Source organism: Meles meles, chromosome 2 (genome assembly GCF_922984935.1).
Source record: "Meles meles chromosome 2, mMelMel3.1 paternal haplotype, whole genome shotgun sequence".
Lineage (NCBI taxonomy): Eukaryota > Metazoa > Chordata > Mammalia > Carnivora > Mustelidae > Meles > Meles meles.
Window position 1 is genome coordinate 66,059,409 of NC_060067.1, and position 18,051 is coordinate 66,077,459.

At 53.2% G+C, this 18,051-nt stretch overlaps 1 protein-coding gene across 5 annotated transcripts in view; it reads left to right on the top strand.

Annotated features, from left to right (window-relative positions):
- The window catches only part of TBC1D14 (TBC1 domain family member 14), a 104,953-nt gene extending 87,291 nt beyond the window's left edge, over positions 1–17,662 (top strand). For 4 of the 5 annotated variants that reach the window (XM_045988369.1, XM_045988382.1, XM_045988388.1 and 1 more), the window contains 4 exons: positions 599–727; positions 3,993–4,102; positions 11,874–12,132; positions 15,267–17,662. In XM_045988369.1, coding sequence (XP_045844325.1) covers positions 599–727; positions 3,993–4,102; positions 11,874–12,132; positions 15,267–15,332 — 564 coding nt within the window. In that variant the 3' untranslated portion in view covers positions 15,333–17,662. Of the gene's footprint in view, positions 1–598; positions 728–3,992; positions 4,103–11,873; positions 12,133–12,166; positions 12,368–15,266 lie in introns of those variants that run through there. The other variant, XM_045988374.1, reaches the window with a different exon arrangement.
- Positions 17,663–18,051: the final 389 nt, after the last annotated feature.

Sequence of the window (18,051 nt, forward strand, 5' to 3'; positions counted from 1 at the left end):
AATATTGCTCAGCACAACTTAGCTGCAAACGTCAAGTTGAGTGCCTTCATTTTTTTGTTGTTGTCAGGGGTAGGAGGGTGGTGGAGAGCTTTGTGGTCCATGAGTCACCTCCACTTTCTCATAAAGGGGCTGAGCTGACACAGCTGCTCTGTGGCACTAATCACATTGTAACCGATTCGACTTTCATTTTTTTTGCATGTGATTTTTTTTTTCTTAGCATGAAATCAGAAAAGCCTTTAAGCATAACCGTTGATACACTGTGCTGCTGTCCCCATGGCTTACAGCTGTGTGCACGTGACTGTAGACTAATGGGGTTAGACCCCAGCTCTGCAGCCCCGACACTGTCTGTGCTGGAGGGCAGGCTGTCAGGTGCCAGATGTACTCATGGTTTTCCATGCAGCGTGGGGGGTGGGGGGGCATGTGGCCGAGCAGCCCGAGGGAGTGGGTGGGCGCCGCTGAGGCTCTTGGATCAGCGGTGGGTTGGGGGTGTCTGGGCCCTGTGAGCTTGGGGGTGTCTTGGTGCCTCTTTGAACCTGTGAAAGAGCAGTTCGGACCACGGTGGCTGCCGTGAGTTTAACCCCCTTCTCTCCTCCCTCAGGTCCAGGGCATGTCATTTATTGCGGCCGTGCTGATCTTGAACCTAGATACTGCAGATGCCTTCATTGCTTTTTCTAATCTTTTGAATAAACCCTGCCAGATGGCGTTTTTCCGAGTGGACCATGGCCTTGTGAGTATCCCCAGAATGTGTGTCCTTACACAGTCAGGTTGCTGATTGTTCTGTCTTTTCAGAGGGAAAAGGAGTCTGTTTTCCAAACACACGGTTCAGAGCCATTTGTATGTATTTCTTAACACATTCTTTCTGAAGTATTTCTGAACAAACACTTTTTCAAGGAGGGAGGAGGCGGAGGGCCGGCTGCTACCCGAGCATGCACACCCTGTGTCCCAGCAGAAGCTCAGGGGAGCCATCCACGTTTGGGTCCATTGTGGAGAGCATGGTATCACCCACCTCTGTGGCTGCTCACTGTCACCCTGGGGCTCTGCCTCACGAGGTGCACCCCACACAGGACAGGGGACGTGGTTAGACACAGACCGGATGCAAGGAGCAGACAGGAGTTTCCCTGGGGCAGCACCTCATGTGCTCCCAGCGGTGGGTCTCCTGCAGGGCACCAATGAAGAACCAAGGCCCAGATAATGTGACCCATCCAGGCACGTAGCTGGTACATAGAAGAGCAGGGAGCCTAACCTATTCGCTCCCTAAGCCCATGGCTCCCTACACCCTGAGAGCCATCCACCCAGGGGCCCAGTGGCTGGATTTACTGATGGTTTGCTGATAATGGTCACTGGTACTACAGGATCTCGGGCATGTTTCTTCCCGAATGTCCCAAGGCCTCCAGAGTGTGTCTTGCTCAGGTAGTACTTATATTTAAAAAAAAAAAAAAAAGTAGTATTTTAACACTGCTGTGAACATGGTGGCTGTTGGGGGGCTATGAATTGGCAGAGACCTTTTGGAAGACAGTTTGGTTTCAACTGTCGGTAGTGGTAGATGGCATGGGTAGGTAACTCAGCTTGTGCAGATCAATCCTGAGGTCACAGGTGTGGACAAAAGCATTATGCACAGAGGTGGTTGTTATGTAATTATTTATAACTGTAATAACTTAAAATTATTTTTCATTGTGAAGATGAAAACATTTTAAAATGGGTGTTACAGGGAGGCAGATGGTTACTTAAAATCCCGCGGTAGAGGGGTGCCTGGGTGGCGTGGGTTAAGCCTCTGCCTTCGGCTCAGGTCATGATCTCAGGGTCCTGGGATCGAGCCCCGCATTGGGCTCTCTGCTCAGCAGGGAGCCTGCTTCCTCCTCTCTCTCTCTCTGCCTGCCTCTCTGCCTACTTGTGATCTCTGTCTGTCAAATAAATAAATAAAATATTAAAAAAAAAAAATCCAGCGGTAGAAACAACGGGTGTTGGCGAGGTTGTGGAGAAGAAAGGGAACCGTCTTCCACTGCTGGTGGGAATGCAGGTTGGTGCAGCTACTCTGGAGAACAGTGTGGAGGTTCCTCAAGGTTCTGAAAATAGAGCTGCCCTATGACCCAGTAATTGTGGTACAGAGTATTTACCCAGAGAACAAGACGGCGCTGATTCAGAAGACTGTGCATGCTCTGGTGTTCACAGCGGCATTTAACTACAACAGCCGAACTGTGGAAGCACCCCACGTGTCCTCCACTGATAAACGGTTAAGGGAGGGTGTATGTGTGTGTGTGTGTGTGTGAGACACGTGCAGTGGAATATTACTCAGCCATGAAAAGGAATGAAGTCTTGCCATTTGCAACAACATGGATGAAGTTAGGGAGTATTGTGCGAGGTGAGATAAGTCAGTCAGAGGAAGACAGAGACCATATGATTTTTCTCATATGTGGACTTGAAAAAACGAACGATGAAAAGGAAAAGAGACAAATCAACAGACAAACTCCTGGTTCTAGAAAACAAGATGGTGTTTCCCCAGGGGAGGCGGGCGGGGGGCTGGGGGTTAGGAGCACACTGAGCACCAAGCGATGAGTGGAACTGCTGAATCCCTCACGACATCGTACATCTGAAAATAAGGTTATCACTGCGTGCTAATGTACTGCAGTTAAAATAAGAAAAAATAATAACGTCTGGCAGCATAGCTGATGCAGTCCTGAGGTTTGCAAAGCATCGTCTCCTGGAAAAGTATTTAAGATTAAAAAACTGATTATTTTTTCAAAAGTGTCTGAAACAGACCACTTTCCGTAACAGCTACCATATTTAACAATAAAAGGAAGTGAACAGTATTAGTAGTATTTACAGACGACCTGTTTTGTTTCTGTACTACTTAAGTGTTCTACAGGCAGGCAACATCTACAGGCTTCCAGAGTCAGGAAAGTACCTGCCGTATATAATAAAATGATCGACATCTCCATATCTCCTATTGGTGAAGATAAGACCCCCCCCCCCCTTTCTCTTTAGATGCCTATGATAAAAACTGAGCTTAGGCGTTTCTGTGTATATTTTTAAGGAGAGATCAGAGAATCACAGTGTGGAACAGGGCCTTCTTGACAGCAGGGTCTCCCGGCTGTGGATGTGGGGGGCCATAGCCACAGGGGAGGCCCGCAGTGCCTCTAACCCCCTGAATGCGAGTAGCACCACCCCATTAGCAGACCCATCAGAAACGTCCTCTGAGGTGGTCAGGTGCCCCCCCTGAGGGGCGGAGTCCTCCCCACACCCCCGCCGAGACCCCCTCGTTTATAGTATGTCCCTTCGTTGGGTCGGAGAGTGGCTGGTTGCCCGCATGTAGCCAGGGGTGGATGGCCCAGAAGGGAGCCACCTCTCTGATGCACATCATGGCTAATCCCGCCCTCGCTGTTGGTCCCCTTCCATAAGTGCTCCCCCTCTCAGAGCATGCTGTTGTCCCATAAACCCTCCAGGAGGTGGAGGGCACATGCCGGAGGACAAGGCTCTGACTGCTTGCTTTTCCTTGAGGTCTTCTCCCTTGGCGGCATTAAAAGGGCTGCATTCTTGAGCCAGCCTGCTGTGCCTGCGCCCCACCCTCAGTGTCCGTGTCGCACTCCTTCGGGAAGGGCCAGGGTTGTGCATGGGCGTGGGGGTGGGGCGTGCTTTCTCAGGTTCTTCTTTCCTGGTTCTTGGAGAAGAGCCAGCCCACAAACACTCAGCCTTTGCTGAGGGGGTCAGGCACGGTTCCTTTCCCAGTCTTGCCGCACTCCTGTTGGCCTCTGCTGTCTTTCTTATAAGCTGGGGAAATAGGACGATGGAGCTGGTGATGCTGGTGTGGGGAGCAGAGAAAGGGCTTTGGTAGAAAGTGCCTGAGTCCAGCGAGGGGTGCTGGTCAGGACGTGTTAGCAACTACAGAAGACGATGATTGTCCTGTCCTACAAGTATCCATATGTGGCCTTTCGTCTGGAGAATGGAAACCTGTGCTGATAATTGCTTTATTGGTCTGTCTCACATTATCTTCCCAGATGTTGACCTATTTTGCTGCATTTGAGGTATTCTTTGAAGAAAATTTGCCGAAATTATTTGCTCACTTCAAGAAAAACAACTTAACTCCAGACATCTACCTAATTGATTGGTAAGACTGAATTTTCTATGTGTTTTCTCCTTCCCCTGTCTCTTTTTCTACTGTCCTCACTGCCGGCTTCTTTCTGGGCTCAGCCAAACTCTGTCCTACGTCTTGTCTTACCATCTTCCCCACTGCCCTGTGTCGGAGGTGCCTTCAGCTTTTCAAGCTCTGTGTCTGCCAGGTGCTGGGAGATCTGTTTGGTTACTGTGACTCTAATTGTCCTTCTTCATTCCCTTGAGGAGAGAAATGGTGTCTAGGACCTACTTGTTTTCAGAGTGCCATTTATCCATGCACTAAGCGAGAGGTCACTAAGCATCCGGTCTGTGCGGGGCTCTCTGCTAGGGTCTTGTGATGTGCGGGGAGCAGGACACAGTGCCTGCCTGTCCAGAGCTCTGTCCAAAGGGAAGAGTTGCATCCACAGATAGCTGTATGGCGTGTCATACGTGTTGTCTCTTAGGAGGGGAAGATGGACAGCCCTGGACCCCGGCTTAGGGGTCAGAGTATACAGAGGTGATCTGTGAGTTTGAGCCGAGGCATGTTGTGAGCACATGGAGGCCCAGAATTGGCGGGCTGTAGTGGTCGGCCTGGGGATGCTGGAGCCTGTGGTGAGGGGGTGAGAGGTTGTGTGGGACTTTGGTCCCATGCCAGGGAGCTTGGGCAGGATTGCAGGACCCAGAAGGAGTGGTTGCAGGCTTCTGGTCGGGGTGCCGAGGGAGATGGGTTCTATCCAGAAGTGAGCTTTAGGTTCCGTGGGAGCCCGGGGAGCCTGGGGGCAGGGACATGTGAAGACCAAAAGACTAGGGCTTGAACTGAGGTGTGGGGAGCTGGTGGATGGGCGGGGGCTGGGAGGCCAAGGGAGAGGAGAGCTACGGGTCCCTGGGGGAGTTTGTGGGTGTGTGAGGGAAGGCCGAGAATCGTCTGCACTCCACCGTCTAGCTAGTGAGGGGCTCGTGGGTACCCCTGGCTGGGATCAGGTTTGGTGGCGTGCTTAAGGGACTTGGTTTTGGATACTGCTTTGGAGGTACCTGCTAGACATCTAAGTAGACATATATACAGGGGGCTCCAGAGAGTTCTGGGTGGAGTGGAGCAGCAGGCCAGGCAGATCTTCATGCAGAGGTGGATGTGGTCATCGGAGCAAGGGGTGGGATGTCACCGCTGAGAACACGGTGTTTGGGGGCAGGAGAGCAGACGGTGGCGGGAGGAGTGTGGTTCTGGAACCCTCAGACCTGGTCTGGCCTCTCTGCTACTTGTTTTGTGGCCTTGGGGAAGGGCATTAACCCTCTCTCCATACGTTTTCTCCTCTGTCACCTGCAGTGATGAACCTTGTTGGGCCTTAAGAGGTGATGCCCCCGGTGCCCGCCACCTGGCTCACAGAGGGGCTCTGCAGACAAAAAAAGATGTCATTCGGCCAGAAGCCCCGTTTGAGCTTCAGCACAGTGCCCACCGTGACTTTGCATGGGGTAGGGGAGGGTCAGACTGCACCACAGTCTTTGCTTCTGCCTCACCCGTATTAGGCCTTCAACTCCGATTCTTAGGTTTTTGGCCTAAAGCTGAGGGTGGAGAACGCTGTCTGGAATGGCGTCTTTCACACTCTTTCCTGGACTCACAAAAGGAAAGGGATTCTGTGTCAGGATCGGTGTGTGGCCGTATGTGCAGAAACTTCCTCTGTGTACCTGACCGGAGCAAGTTTCAGACAATACCTAGCTCTTGCTTTGTGGTAAAGCATTCTGAAATTTCCTGTTCTGTTCTGTTTACTTAAAAACCACCGGTGGTCCTCCACTCGGATTGATTTCACAGTGCCGTCGTCTTGACCGGGTCGCAAGGGGCAGCACCGAGAGCACCGTCCTAGAGGACCGGCTCGTCTCTGTTCTCGTCTGGAGACAGTTTCTGTCCAGATGAGGGCAGAGGCCAGGGCACCTGTGTTTATTGACTCCAGTGCTGCTCACACAGGACCTCCTGTAACCTCAGAGCAACCCTTTGGTGGATGAAGTCTCGTTCTTGCTCCCTGTCCTGTCCGAGGGTCGACGGGAGCTCCTGTGGCTTGGCTGGCTAAGTGTCCCGGGTGAGCTCCGTGGGCACAAAGATGACAACATCTCCTTTCTGGCTGTGCCATCCATCCACCGGAGGCCTGCTGGGAATGGTTCCTGCTTTGTTCCCAGGACGGTTCCCCTGCCCCATGGAGGATGACAGGGTGCGCTGTCAGTCCTTACCTAGCACAGTCGGAGAGAGATTCCTGCCTGATGTGCTCATCCTTCTCCACCTTGTGGCACAAGCTTGTCTTCATCACAGCACTGACCCGCTCCCAGGGCATCTCTGTTTCTTGCTGTCCCCGGTGTCCGGCCCCGTGGGTGGCTTTGAATCCTAGAGCAGGGCTCACATCTTCCAAGGGGCGCGTGCCAGAACCCATCCCGAGGCCCGCTGTGGGGCTTGTCAGTCCATGTGCACTCGGGACACTGGCACAGAAGCTCACGGTGCAGAGTCAGATTCACCTGCCGCTGCTGCCTTCCTGGAAAGAGGGGTCTTCCCTGGGGTGGTGTGTCGCCCTTCTTTGCATGCATGGACACATGAGGGGCAGAGCATGGGCTCTCTGGCAGCGTTGGTCTCCCTGCAGAGTTTCGGGTGCTCGGTCGGGTATCCTGTGCTGTGGGAGGATCGACGCGCTCGCTGGACTCCTTGGACTCCTGCTCAATGCCGTGGAATGGCAGAATTGTCTGGAGGCGTGAACGGATGTTGTAATAAACAGTCTGGGATTAGTAAAAGAATCCAGCAGGATGTTCCCCGGCATGAGTGGTGTTTGTTGAAGTGAGGTTGGAGGTCCTTGGGATCCCACCGCTTCACTGAATCTCCACCTTGGAGGAGAGGTTCAGGGTGAGGTCGTTGGCAGATTTCAGTTTCTGTTGTATCCTGTGGTCATTCGATTTGTGGGTTTTAATGTCGGGGTGACAGGTCCATCTATGAGCTGCTCAGGAACAGGGGTTTGTCCTGCCGAGCTCCCACGCACCTGGGCTAGTGGCTGGCATGCCCTGGGGCCCTCGTTTTTTGCAGGGGGATGGGGAGGGTTGCAAGCCCCCTTGCAGGATGGGCCTGCTCAGCTTGGCTGCACCTGGGGCCTACCCTGCAGTGCCGGGGCCCTGAGCCATCCCTGCCACCTGCTGACCCTGCTGTGGGCTGTGGCACGAGGGCCCAGTAAGAGGGAGCTCTGAGGGCATAGAGCGGGATCTGACTGCTTCCAGGCCTGGGGCAGGGACTAGACTTGGGAACTGAGTTGGAACTGAGTCTTAAATAACTACCTCCCTGTCTTTTGTCTTTTTGGTCTTTTTTTTTTTTTAAGGTTTTATTTGTTTGAAAGAACAAGCAAGCACAAGATGGGAGGGAGGGGCAGAGGGAGAAGCAGACTCCCCGCTAAGCAGGGAGCTGGATGTAGGACTCGATCCCAGGACCCCGAGATCATGACCTGTGCTGAAGGCAAACGCTTTGCCGACTGAGCCCCCCAGGTGCCCCACTACCTCCCAGTCTTTGCACACATGCAGTTTGTGTTTGACGTTTAATGTTTCCATAGCTCTTACGAAGTCTGATCATCTCATTTAGCAGCACCTGTTCTAATGGCTCATCTCAGTTTGTGGGGAACACGGAGAGCACCTGGTGAGGTTGGGGGCTCAGGGACACTTCCTAAACCATCTCTGGGGGACAGAGGCTCGCAACCCTGGGAAAGTGGGGCATGGCTGGGCGTCGGTGGCATCGGGCCTCGAAGGTCCCATCCGAGAATCTGGCTGTGGCTTCTCTGCAGGGGACCTGCTGGATGGCACCTGCACCCCAGGCTCAAACCCGCTTCCCACAGCCTCCCTGTGTTTGTACCTTCCTCGCCTATAAAGCAGAGATGTGCATACGTGCTCGTGGAGTTGCAGTGGGGAGAAATGGGATAAGCTGGGCAGGTGGCAGGAAGCTGTGCTCAGCATGGAGCCGGTGCTCCCCACAGCCCTGTTACCTGCTCAGGGAGTGGACTGGGGAAGGGCTGGCTTCTGAGAGTGAGCCTTGGCATCCGTGGAGGCTTCGGGAGCCGTGGAGCCCCCTTCTCCCCCTGCCCATACCCCCTCATGTGCCTGCAAGCCAAGACCAGCAGTTAGAGCAGACATTGCCGGTTGGGATGTTTTCTGGAAGTTGGGGGTGCTTGGCGGGAAGAATCCAACCTCCTCCTCCTCCCATACACATCACGAGGGGAGCAGAGGCACACTAAGGTGTGTGTGATGCCTTCTATAAGCCCATGGCCACTTCTTTAGTTCCGCAGTGTAGAAATAGAGTATTTTGCATTTGTTGAATTTGTACCTGAAGTGACCATTTTTGACATCCAGTGCAATAATGTGCAGCGGTCCGGGGAAGAGCAAGCAACCTGGAGCTCTGTCTTGCTGCCACGGGGAGAAGCCTGTAGCATCCTGGGCAGGCCTTGGGGCCCTGCCGCTCCCATACTCACAGGCTGAGCAGGAGATGGCAGTTCACTGCCAGGTGAGCGCCTGAAGGGCTGGAAATAGGAAAGGACAGAGCTCTTTGGTTCCTGCTGCTCCAGCGGGAGCCATTCCAGTCCCTGTCCCAGGGGATGAAGTACATGTTGATGATCCAGTCAGCATTTGCCTTTCTCCCTCTCTGATCCTGGGGTACGGCCTCTGTTCGGTACCATCCACACTGTTGCCAGCCCAGAGCCCTCCCTGATCTCCAGGTCACACACAAGTGATGAGTTCATGCAGCCATTTGGACGTCTGGCTCTCAGACAACAGGTCTTTGCTCTCAACTCTGAACTTCTCTGTCCCAACCAGAGATGCCACATGTCTTTACGTGACCACTCCATCCAACCCAGTGTCCCTGAGATCAGTCCACCACGGAGTCCAGGGTCCCTCTCTAGCCGCCTCCACTGTGGCCTTCCTGCTCCGACCTTGCCTGGGCTGTCGCAGTGGCCATCCAGGGAAGCCTGTGTCCATGAGGTGGGCAGGACCCCCCACTGGTTTTCCACCACACATAGAATAAAACCTAGAGACCTGACAGCCTGTGAGGCCCGCCTTTGTGGGGCCCCGTCTCCACAGGCACGTTTGTGTGTTCTGTCCTTCGCTCTTCTTATCTTCAGTCTGGTGACCTCCTTGTTCCTCCTCGGCTGTGTCCCGTTCACTCCTGCCTCAGAGCTTGGGAACTCCTTGCCTCCTCTGTCTGGATGCCGTCCCGACCCCTTCTCGGCCTGCAGCCTCTTTTTGGGGCCTTATGGAAATGCCAGTTCACAGTGCTCCATTCCTAGACCATCTTGTTCAGAAGCGTGTGTGTGCATGTGCATGTACTTGCACGCCCAGGCTCGCAGGCCCTGCCTCCTGCCCCTGCTCGTGGTCTGTCACCCTCTGACCTACCATTCACGTTGTCCCGGAGGGCAGGGACTCTGTCCCACCACACAGTGCTGGTAAGCCCATGGCGGTGGGTTCCCGCAGGTGGTTTTGGAGGGTGGACTGACCTGTGAGCCATCGGAGGGACTCAGGCCTGGGCAGTTGTCTCACGGAGAAGTGGTAGGTGCCTTGATGGCTGTGAGGACCGAGCAGGGGTGTGTCACAGGCACAAAGTGACACTCTTTAATTTTACAAAGCTCAGGACATTTAGAGTGATTTGCGGAGACACACTTGTGAGTCTGAACCCTTTTTCTCTCCTTTCTCTTTGCCTGTCTCATTTCTCTCCTTTTTCTTTGCCTGTAGCTGGGTCTGTTTTCTGGGTTTGCGGGGCGCTGGGTTGGCACATTCAGTTACGCGTCCAACTCTTAGTTTCGACTCAGATCGTGATCTCAGGGTTGGGAGTTTGAGCCCCAAGCTGAGCGTAGAGATTACAAATAAATAAAAATAAACTTTTAAGAAAAATCCCTCAGATCCCTTGAACTCTGTTTTTTGGGCTGAATAATGACATAAATGGTTTTTCATCTGTGAGATAACAGGCGGCTCGGCCAAAGGCTTGTTGTGACTTGTAGAGATAAAGTGTCCTAACAGGGTCATAGTGGTGGGTCCCCCAACTCCTCAGAGCGGTTCTACATTTGGGGCCTGGGCTTTGGAGTCAGGGTCACAGCCTGGCTCTCCCTCTTGCGGGTGGCAGGACCTGGGGCTCAGTTCCCTTGGTTCCCACTTATGTCAAAGTGAGTTAGAGGAACCGCTTCCCACAGCTGCTCTGGCTCCTGGCGTGCCTGGCCGGTGGGGGTGGGGGGGCATGCACAGTGCATAGTAGGGCCTTAGTTGAAGCTCAGCTGTCGCCTCCATGACATAGGGGCATTCTGTGACTCTCATCTCCCTATGTCATCTGAGCTGAATGGAATCTAAGTTGGCTTGCCTTCCTAAAGTCTCTTGCATGGGTGGAGGTCTCAGCCTGCTGCTGTGATCAGTATGTGCCCTTGACTGCGTGACCCATCACTCTGTGTCCCAGATGAAAGGCTGGGGCAGGGCACGCTGCCCAGTGAGCATTCGGAACTCACAGCAGACAGGAAAGCCCGTGCACTGGAGCCTCGTGAGCACGTTGGCCTGGATGGCGGGGACTCTGGTGGCATCTCTTCTAGGAAGCTGGGGGTCCCTCTGTTGAAGGCGGGAGGACACTCAGCCCTGTAGTCGGGGTCTGACAGCTGAGGCCGGGTGCCTTCACACCTGTCTATAGAGCTGAGGCCGGCTCTAGGCAGTGCTGGAACTGGACGGGTAATTTTTCAGGAGGGAGGGTGCGGTCCCCCGGCTGCTGAGAATCCCTGCTTCTCATGAATGCTGCCGCTGGTGCGGAGGTGGTGAGAACCGCCAATGTCCAGGACTCCTGGAGCAGCTCTGCGGGGCGTCCGCCCATCTGCTTCCTCAGCAGAGATCTCCAGGTGCTGTGCTAGATGCCGAGGGGGCAGGTGGGAGGGAATCAGGCAGGGTCACGGCTCTCGGGCCTCTCTGTGGGGAGGACTGAAGCAGACACATGCTCTGAGAGGCATCAGGGTCAGGGGAGCATCTGGCTGGTCCCTGGGGGTCAGCAGATGCCCGGGGATGGCACCCAGGCTGTGTCTCTGAGCCAAGGAAGGAGGGTGGGGTCACAGAATCTGCTGGGCCTGTGTCCCAACCTGGCTTCGCTCTGCAGCACAGACACGTTCCAGATCAGAAACGCTTCAACCTGGTAATGTAGTCGATCACCCAAGGTTGTGTTTGTTGGGTAGTTTGGATGGCAATTATCACGTCATTTTAAGATCGTGCATATCTGCATTTCACTTTTTCATCCGATCGTTTGCATTAAGTATAAGTTCCATTTTTTATCTACGTTCAGATTATGTCAAAAGTTTTTCTTTGTTCCTGTGCAGACCTCTAGTGGGAGAAAAGGATACAGTGTTTTTCAGAAGTGGGAAGTATGTGTGTACACGGATTATATTGTTGACTGTTCGCCTCAGACTCTGAGCTCTGTCCACCTTACTAACCTTGTGTCCAGCGCCTCCTACAGAGGAAGCATGTAGTGGATTCTCGATCAATATTTGTCCTGTATGGATGTAATCAGAATGAACGATTCAGAAACTGTACAGTGTTTGGGATTCTGCGTGAAAGCTGACATGTTTTCTTATAAAATTGGCTTTCGGAATGAATGCAGGCCTCGGGCCTGCCGCCCGTGGCTCCCCCCCCACCCCCCACCGACCCCCAACATGTGTCTTAAGTATGAAAGTGACCAAGTCAGGGAGCATTTTAGTAGATTTGACCTGAATTCAGAACTGTTTCTTTGTGCCGTCCAAAATCTGAAAAACTTAAAACTTTTTTCCCCCCAGGATTTTTACCTTGTATAGTAAATCTTTGCCCCTGGACCTGGCCTGTCGTGTCTGGGACGTGTTCTGTCGTGACGGGGAAGGGTTTCTGTTCCGGACAGCCCTGGGCATCCTGAAGCTGTTTGAGGACATCCTGACCAAGATGGACTTCATTCACATAGCCCAGTTCCTGACGAGGCTGCCGGACGACCTGCCTGCAGAGGAGGTATTCGCGTCCATAGCTACGATTCAGATGCAGAGTCGGAACAGGAAGTGGGCTCAGGTAAGCGGATCTTCTGTTCTCTTTTTTCCTGCAGGTAGCCTGGCTCAGCAGCCTCCTGGAGGAAGTTGTTACTCAGCTGCCTTCTGAGAAAATGGCCCTCTCTAAATAAAGTTCTTCTTGAACTGGACCCGAGGAGCCTGGGTTTGAGGCTTGGCTTTGCTGCTCAGAGTCTGGGACAGTCCTTCGGTCCTTCAGAGTCTGTCAGATGGAGGGTGGATAACAGAAGCCTCCCGCCCATTCCGCTGGCGGTCTGGGGCCTGGGTGGTGGGATTGTCTCCCACCGCTGATAAACAGGAGGTGGGCGGAGGGGGGGCAGGAGGGCTGAGGGATGGTTTCCCTGGGACATGGGTCACGCTGGCCCTCTGGTGGCTGAGTCAGGCGAGTCCAGCCTGGACCTCCTTCTGGATTTCTCTAGGCCCTTCTGGGTGTCCTGCCTAGTTAGGCCTTGGCCCCTGTGGGACTGGCCAGTGTTAGCTGGCTCCGAGTGCTGATAGTACGAGAAAGGAAAAATAAAGCCTTGCTTCTTGACCCTCTACCGGCTCCTAGCTTGTCCAAGCAACAGATCATGGTTGGAGACTATCTGTGGAGGTTCGTACTCTCCTGTGACCCTTTGTATTAGTGGGAGATTTCAAATGCATACCAAGAGTAAGTAGTTAACGGATCCCGTGCCCTTGTTAAATGTGCAGGTGTTTTTACATTTCTAACTGTCTCAGCTGTTGGCAGCTTTCTAGTTCGTTTGAACCAAGATCCAAATAATGTTCACACCGTCGTTAGTTGAAAGATCTTTTTAGAGTCTTTTTGATACATAGGTCACCCCACCTCTCTTTGTATCCCTCGACCTCTGTCAGCTGAAGAAACAAGCTTATGTGTCCTGCAGCGTCTCCTAGAGTCTGGATCTTCCTGGGTATATCCTGGTGGTGGTGTTTGGCCTGACCCTCAAAGCTGTATTTCCCGTGAGGTGACTGTTAGAGCTAAAGGTTACTTCACAGGCAACAAGGCTGTTCTGCCTTTGTTTTTATAGCAGTAATAGTTTTATTGAGATGTAATTCACATACCATAAAATTCACCCCTTTGAAAGTGTGCAGTTCTGCACATTTATTAACCGGAGAATTTACTAATCACTTGGGTCCTTCATCCTGGCCCTCGAGCTGGTCCTTCCTGGCCTTCCTGGCTTATTACATGATGCTCTCTTTGGCTGTCAGACTCCCTTTCTGTGTGTGTCTTTTGGGAAGAAGCACGGCTGCAGTGTGGACCTGGGGTAATACTGGGGGGTGGTAGGGGGAGGGGGAGGGCACTGTTTTGTGCTTGGGTGATAGGATGTGCATTTCTGAAATATTGAATACATTCTGCTGATAAAAAGGAATGACATCCTGACACACACTACAGCTTGCATGACCCTTGAGAATGTCAAGTGAAGGGACAAAGCCAAAACGCTAAGGACGGCATGCTCTGTGATTCTGCTTATAGGCAAGTCCAGAACAGGGTCCCCTGTGGAGACAGGAAGTCAGTGACTGGGCGCCCGGCAGTGGGTGGGGGTAGCTGGAGGATACGGGGTTCCCTGACGCAGACTGTGGTAGTATCGCACACATCCGCAAATACACTAAAAACCCTTGAACTGTACACTCTAAAGGGACAAATTATATGGTAAGGAATCATATCTCAGGAAAACTTAGAGAATACCCTCAGCTCATGCACGAGCAGAACTGGTTGTGTGATTATCCGGGATCTGCCAAGAGGGAGAAAGAGACTTTTTCTGGTTAGGACGTCAGTGGACAGTGCACAGTGGAAATCTGCAACCACTGTTCAGAATTACTGAGAGTTTGAAGAAGGGGACTGCAGACTGTCCGGCTATGTAGGCCCCTCTGATTGGGGACCCAGTGTGACGGCTGGTGTGGGAGGGCACGTTCTGGTCTCCATGGCTCACTGGCTGGCGGTGTTTCTCAGGTCCCTGCGGAAAGCCCAGGTCTTTCCTGTTGGCCTTTGTCCCACACGTAGCTCGGTTTGGCCTGACTTTGTGCCCCACCTGCCCCAGCGGCCCCCATACAGGCACGCAGAGGACAGGTGTAAACCCGCATTTGTTGTTTTCCTTTTTGTGTTGTAGAGACAAAGTAAAAAGATTTGTTCAAAACTAGGTCAGTTGTTGTTTGATACTAGGGCATTTTCTAATCACGGGATCACGATGGGAGTCCGTTTGATGGGAAACTTGGGGGGCATCGTCGAGTTCGTATGGTGCTAGGCTCCACGGGAACTGCGATCTGTACACATCCTCTTACATGCTCCACTTCAGGCCCCGGAGAGCTCGCAAACACATAAACGTGTCTGTTTGCTCAGCGGTCCTATCGACTTAGAGGTAGAGAGGGGAGGCTTTTTTCTGTGCAGTTCATTTGAAACCTACGTAAAGTGTTTCTGCTTAGCTCCTCGTCATTTGTAATTCAGTTCAAGTGACATAGTGCCTGACCCGCCAATTAGGCCCTGGTTTTGAATTCCCACCAGTCTAGGTCTGAATGGGTACAGGCTGTGTGAATGGCTGCTCCTGTGAGTGTCTGTGCCCAACTGTGGGGGTTTGACCTTCCCGAGTTGCTTGTTTGTCCTTACAGCTGCTATGCGGGAGGTCCCCGGAGACGTGCCCCACTCAGGTGGCCAGTAAATGGGGCTTCTGTTAGCCCTGTGGCTGGTACTAAGCGGTCAGAATGGAATGTGGTGTCTCTGAAAATGAAGGTGTTAACCAGGAGCTGGGAGAGCACAGAGTTGGGAGCTCAGTCTCTTTGGGAAAGCCCGGGAGGGCGTGGGAGTTCAGGCATGCTTGTTACTGTCCAGGAGCGGAGAGCCTGGTTTGGGGGTGGAGCGCTCCAGGGCTGGAGTCCGATGGTGGAAGGAGAGCCCCGTAACTGGGTCCTGACAGTACTGTGGCTGCTGGGACGTGGTTGTAGGATGTTAGCCCAGAGATGGCACGGTTGCGCTCCACATGAGGAGGAGGGCTGTGGTGCAGGCATAGGGGATGGGATGGGGGAGCTGTGGAAGTGGGGGGCCAGAGCCACCGGCCAGGAGGCTGCACAGCCTGTCGCTACGCTTGGCAGGACCTGTGTTCAGTGTGTTCGCAGATCACCCACGGACGTCTCCCCTGTGATTCCCAGGTGCTGACCGCCTTACAGAAGGACAGCCGCGACACGGAGAAAGGCAGCCCGTCTCTCAGACACTGAGCGCCTGGCGCTGGAGCAGATCTCCAGGTGGCGCCTGCGTTTCCGATGGACACACTGACAGCCGAGACGAACAGGCTCTTTGCACGTTTGATTCTAACCCTGGAGTTGGCCTTAAAACAAACAACTTTTAAAGAACTCAGCCAAGGCTTAGCCTTAAGCAGCTCAGTGGGGCAATGAGCTAGTGTTGACCGCGGCCAACGCTACGTATTCTGCATGGTGTAAAAATGAGATGGTGGCTAATCCCCCCCCCCCCCGATTTCACAAAAGTTAATTAAATTGTCATGCTCTTATGTCAACTGATGGAAAATACATTACAGTCTTCCTTAGCCAAGGTGCGGGAGAAATGTACGTAGGTGGCCTCGGAGGCGTTCCTGGCTACTGACCTACCTGAGCAAGGAAGGAGTTGCGCAGCTAGTTAACTGAGAAAACAGTTCCAGGACTGGAGGGCCTGCTTTTAAAGCCCACCTACCAAAGACAGCAGGAAAGGAAAACGGGCTCTCACAGGTGGTCACCTAGCGTGCCTGTGGGCAACCTGGGATTTGACCTGACCTTCAGGTTGGCCTTTCTCCAATGTCACCTTGACAGAATCACAGCATGAGGGCTGAAAAGGGCCACTTGGGTTCTGGGGAATCCCTGCTTTCCCCCCAAAATTGCTCCCTCCTCTCCTGAGCAGGAAGGGCTGCTCACCCAGGAGGCCCGAGACCACCTTCAGCCCCACACCTCTTGTGTGCAGAGGCCGGGTTGGCGGGGGCAGCCTGCACCCTTGCTCCCCCAGAACGCTGCTCTTCCCTGTGTTCCCCGAGCAGCAGGATCGTTCCGAGTACCAGTGCTTCCTTCCTTGCGCGTCTGGCTAAAGTTAGAGCGTTGTGAGGGCTGAGGTGCGGACCCATGCAGATGGCCTTGCAGGGGCTCCTGGTGTTTGTCCCATCGGCCTCTCCCTACATAGATGGTCCCCCCCACACCAAGTTCATCAGCAACTTTCCCGCTGGAACCTCTCCTTAACTAAGAATTTTGTTAAAAGCGCTTTGGTCATGATCATACATATTCGAAGACGGGAATGGTTTTCACACAGAAGAGCCCAGAGGACAGGCAGGTCTGTGGAGACAGGTCCTCGCGTGGACCCAGCTGCGTGCTGGTGTCCACGAGGGCTTGGGAGACTGGGTCTGAGGGCTCCTCTGCCCCCTCAGCCACACTGGGAAGCACCCTGGGCTCCGAGAGCAGGCTTGCTACGAGGTGGCCTGGCTCTCCGGGGCCTTTTCTGTCTGCCATGTTCACGGCCAGCATGGGCAGGAGCAGGGGCAGGGGGCCGCACCATGGCCATGGGTCCTGTTTCCTGGAGTAGTTGCCTTCGTCCCCTGTCTTCTTAACTGAAGTCTCCAGGGAGGTTGTGGAGCGTCTCGGACCCACTCTCTGCCTCAGCTTGGAAGTGCTGGCCTGGCTGTCCTCTCGGAGGAAGCGTCCCGTCTTCACTGAGGGCTTGCACTTCCAGATGTAGCCCTCCGTCCACTGTGCTGCTGATTGTCACCTTGCCGGCCCCGGGCCTCCGCCCACACAGGCTGAGTGTCGCTCCCGGATGTGAGCTTTCTGTTTTGAAAGGTGTATATATTTTCTTACTGTACATACAGATGTTCCTCGGTCGGGACAGGAAGCACCGCCGCTGCAGGGCGTGCTTGCCGCTCATCTGCGCCTTCAGACCTAGTCCTCAACCTCCTCCGTTGGACAGGCTGACGTCCGTCTGTCGGGACTCATGGCACCACATAGGCATTACATTTTTAAACGGGTTCCGAGCCGATGCAGAATACTTAACGAAATCTCTAGCTCACAGAGGTTTCTGTGGCCCGTTCAGGGGCTGCCTGGGGCCTTGCCGTGTCTGCCCCAGAGGCCGGGAGCTCAGGCTGCGTGGCCCATCTGTGGGGTCAGGCTGCTCTGTCGGATGCCATTGTTTAGGAAAACGGGGAGCCCACCGGAAGGCTGTGCACCCTGCGTGTCTGCACTTTCCTGGCCCAGCTGCCGGCTGTCCATATCTGAGACTTGGGGTTCGGCCCCTTGTGCGTCTGGCCCTTTAGAGTCGAAAGCCGTGTCCCCACCTGTCCCTGAAAGCCCATCTAGAAGCAATGTTCACTTTCAAAGGTACTTTTTAACCGCTCAGTTTTTGACTATTTGAACAGTTTGCTGATAGAAACGTCCTGATAATACTTGCTACATACCATGTTTTAACTGCTTGTACAGTTAACCTTTAATTTTATTTAGTTAAGTCTATCAAATTAAGACTTTTTGAATTGTAAATAATGTGGTTTTATTAAATAAAAGTCATGTAAAATTGTTACTTACGTTCACTGTAGTTTGGTTTACAGTTGAAGTTCTCACCTTCAAGTGTGGAACAATTTGACTTCGAACATTGCATTATTTTTTCTTAAAGATTTTATTAGAGAGAACACAGGGAATGGCAGAGGGTGAGGGAGAAGCAGGCTTTCCGCTGAGTAGGGCGCCCAACACAGGGACACAGGGCTTGATTCCAGGACCTTGAGACCATGACCTGAGCCGAAGGCGGACGCCCCGCCTGAGCCACCCGGGCACCCCAAGCATTCTGTTATTTTATTTTATTTATTTATTAAAGATTTTATTTATTTATTGACAGAGAGAGAGATCACAATTAGGTAGAGAGACAGGCAGAGAGAGAGAGGAAGCAGGCTCACTGCTGAGCAGAGAGCTCAATGCG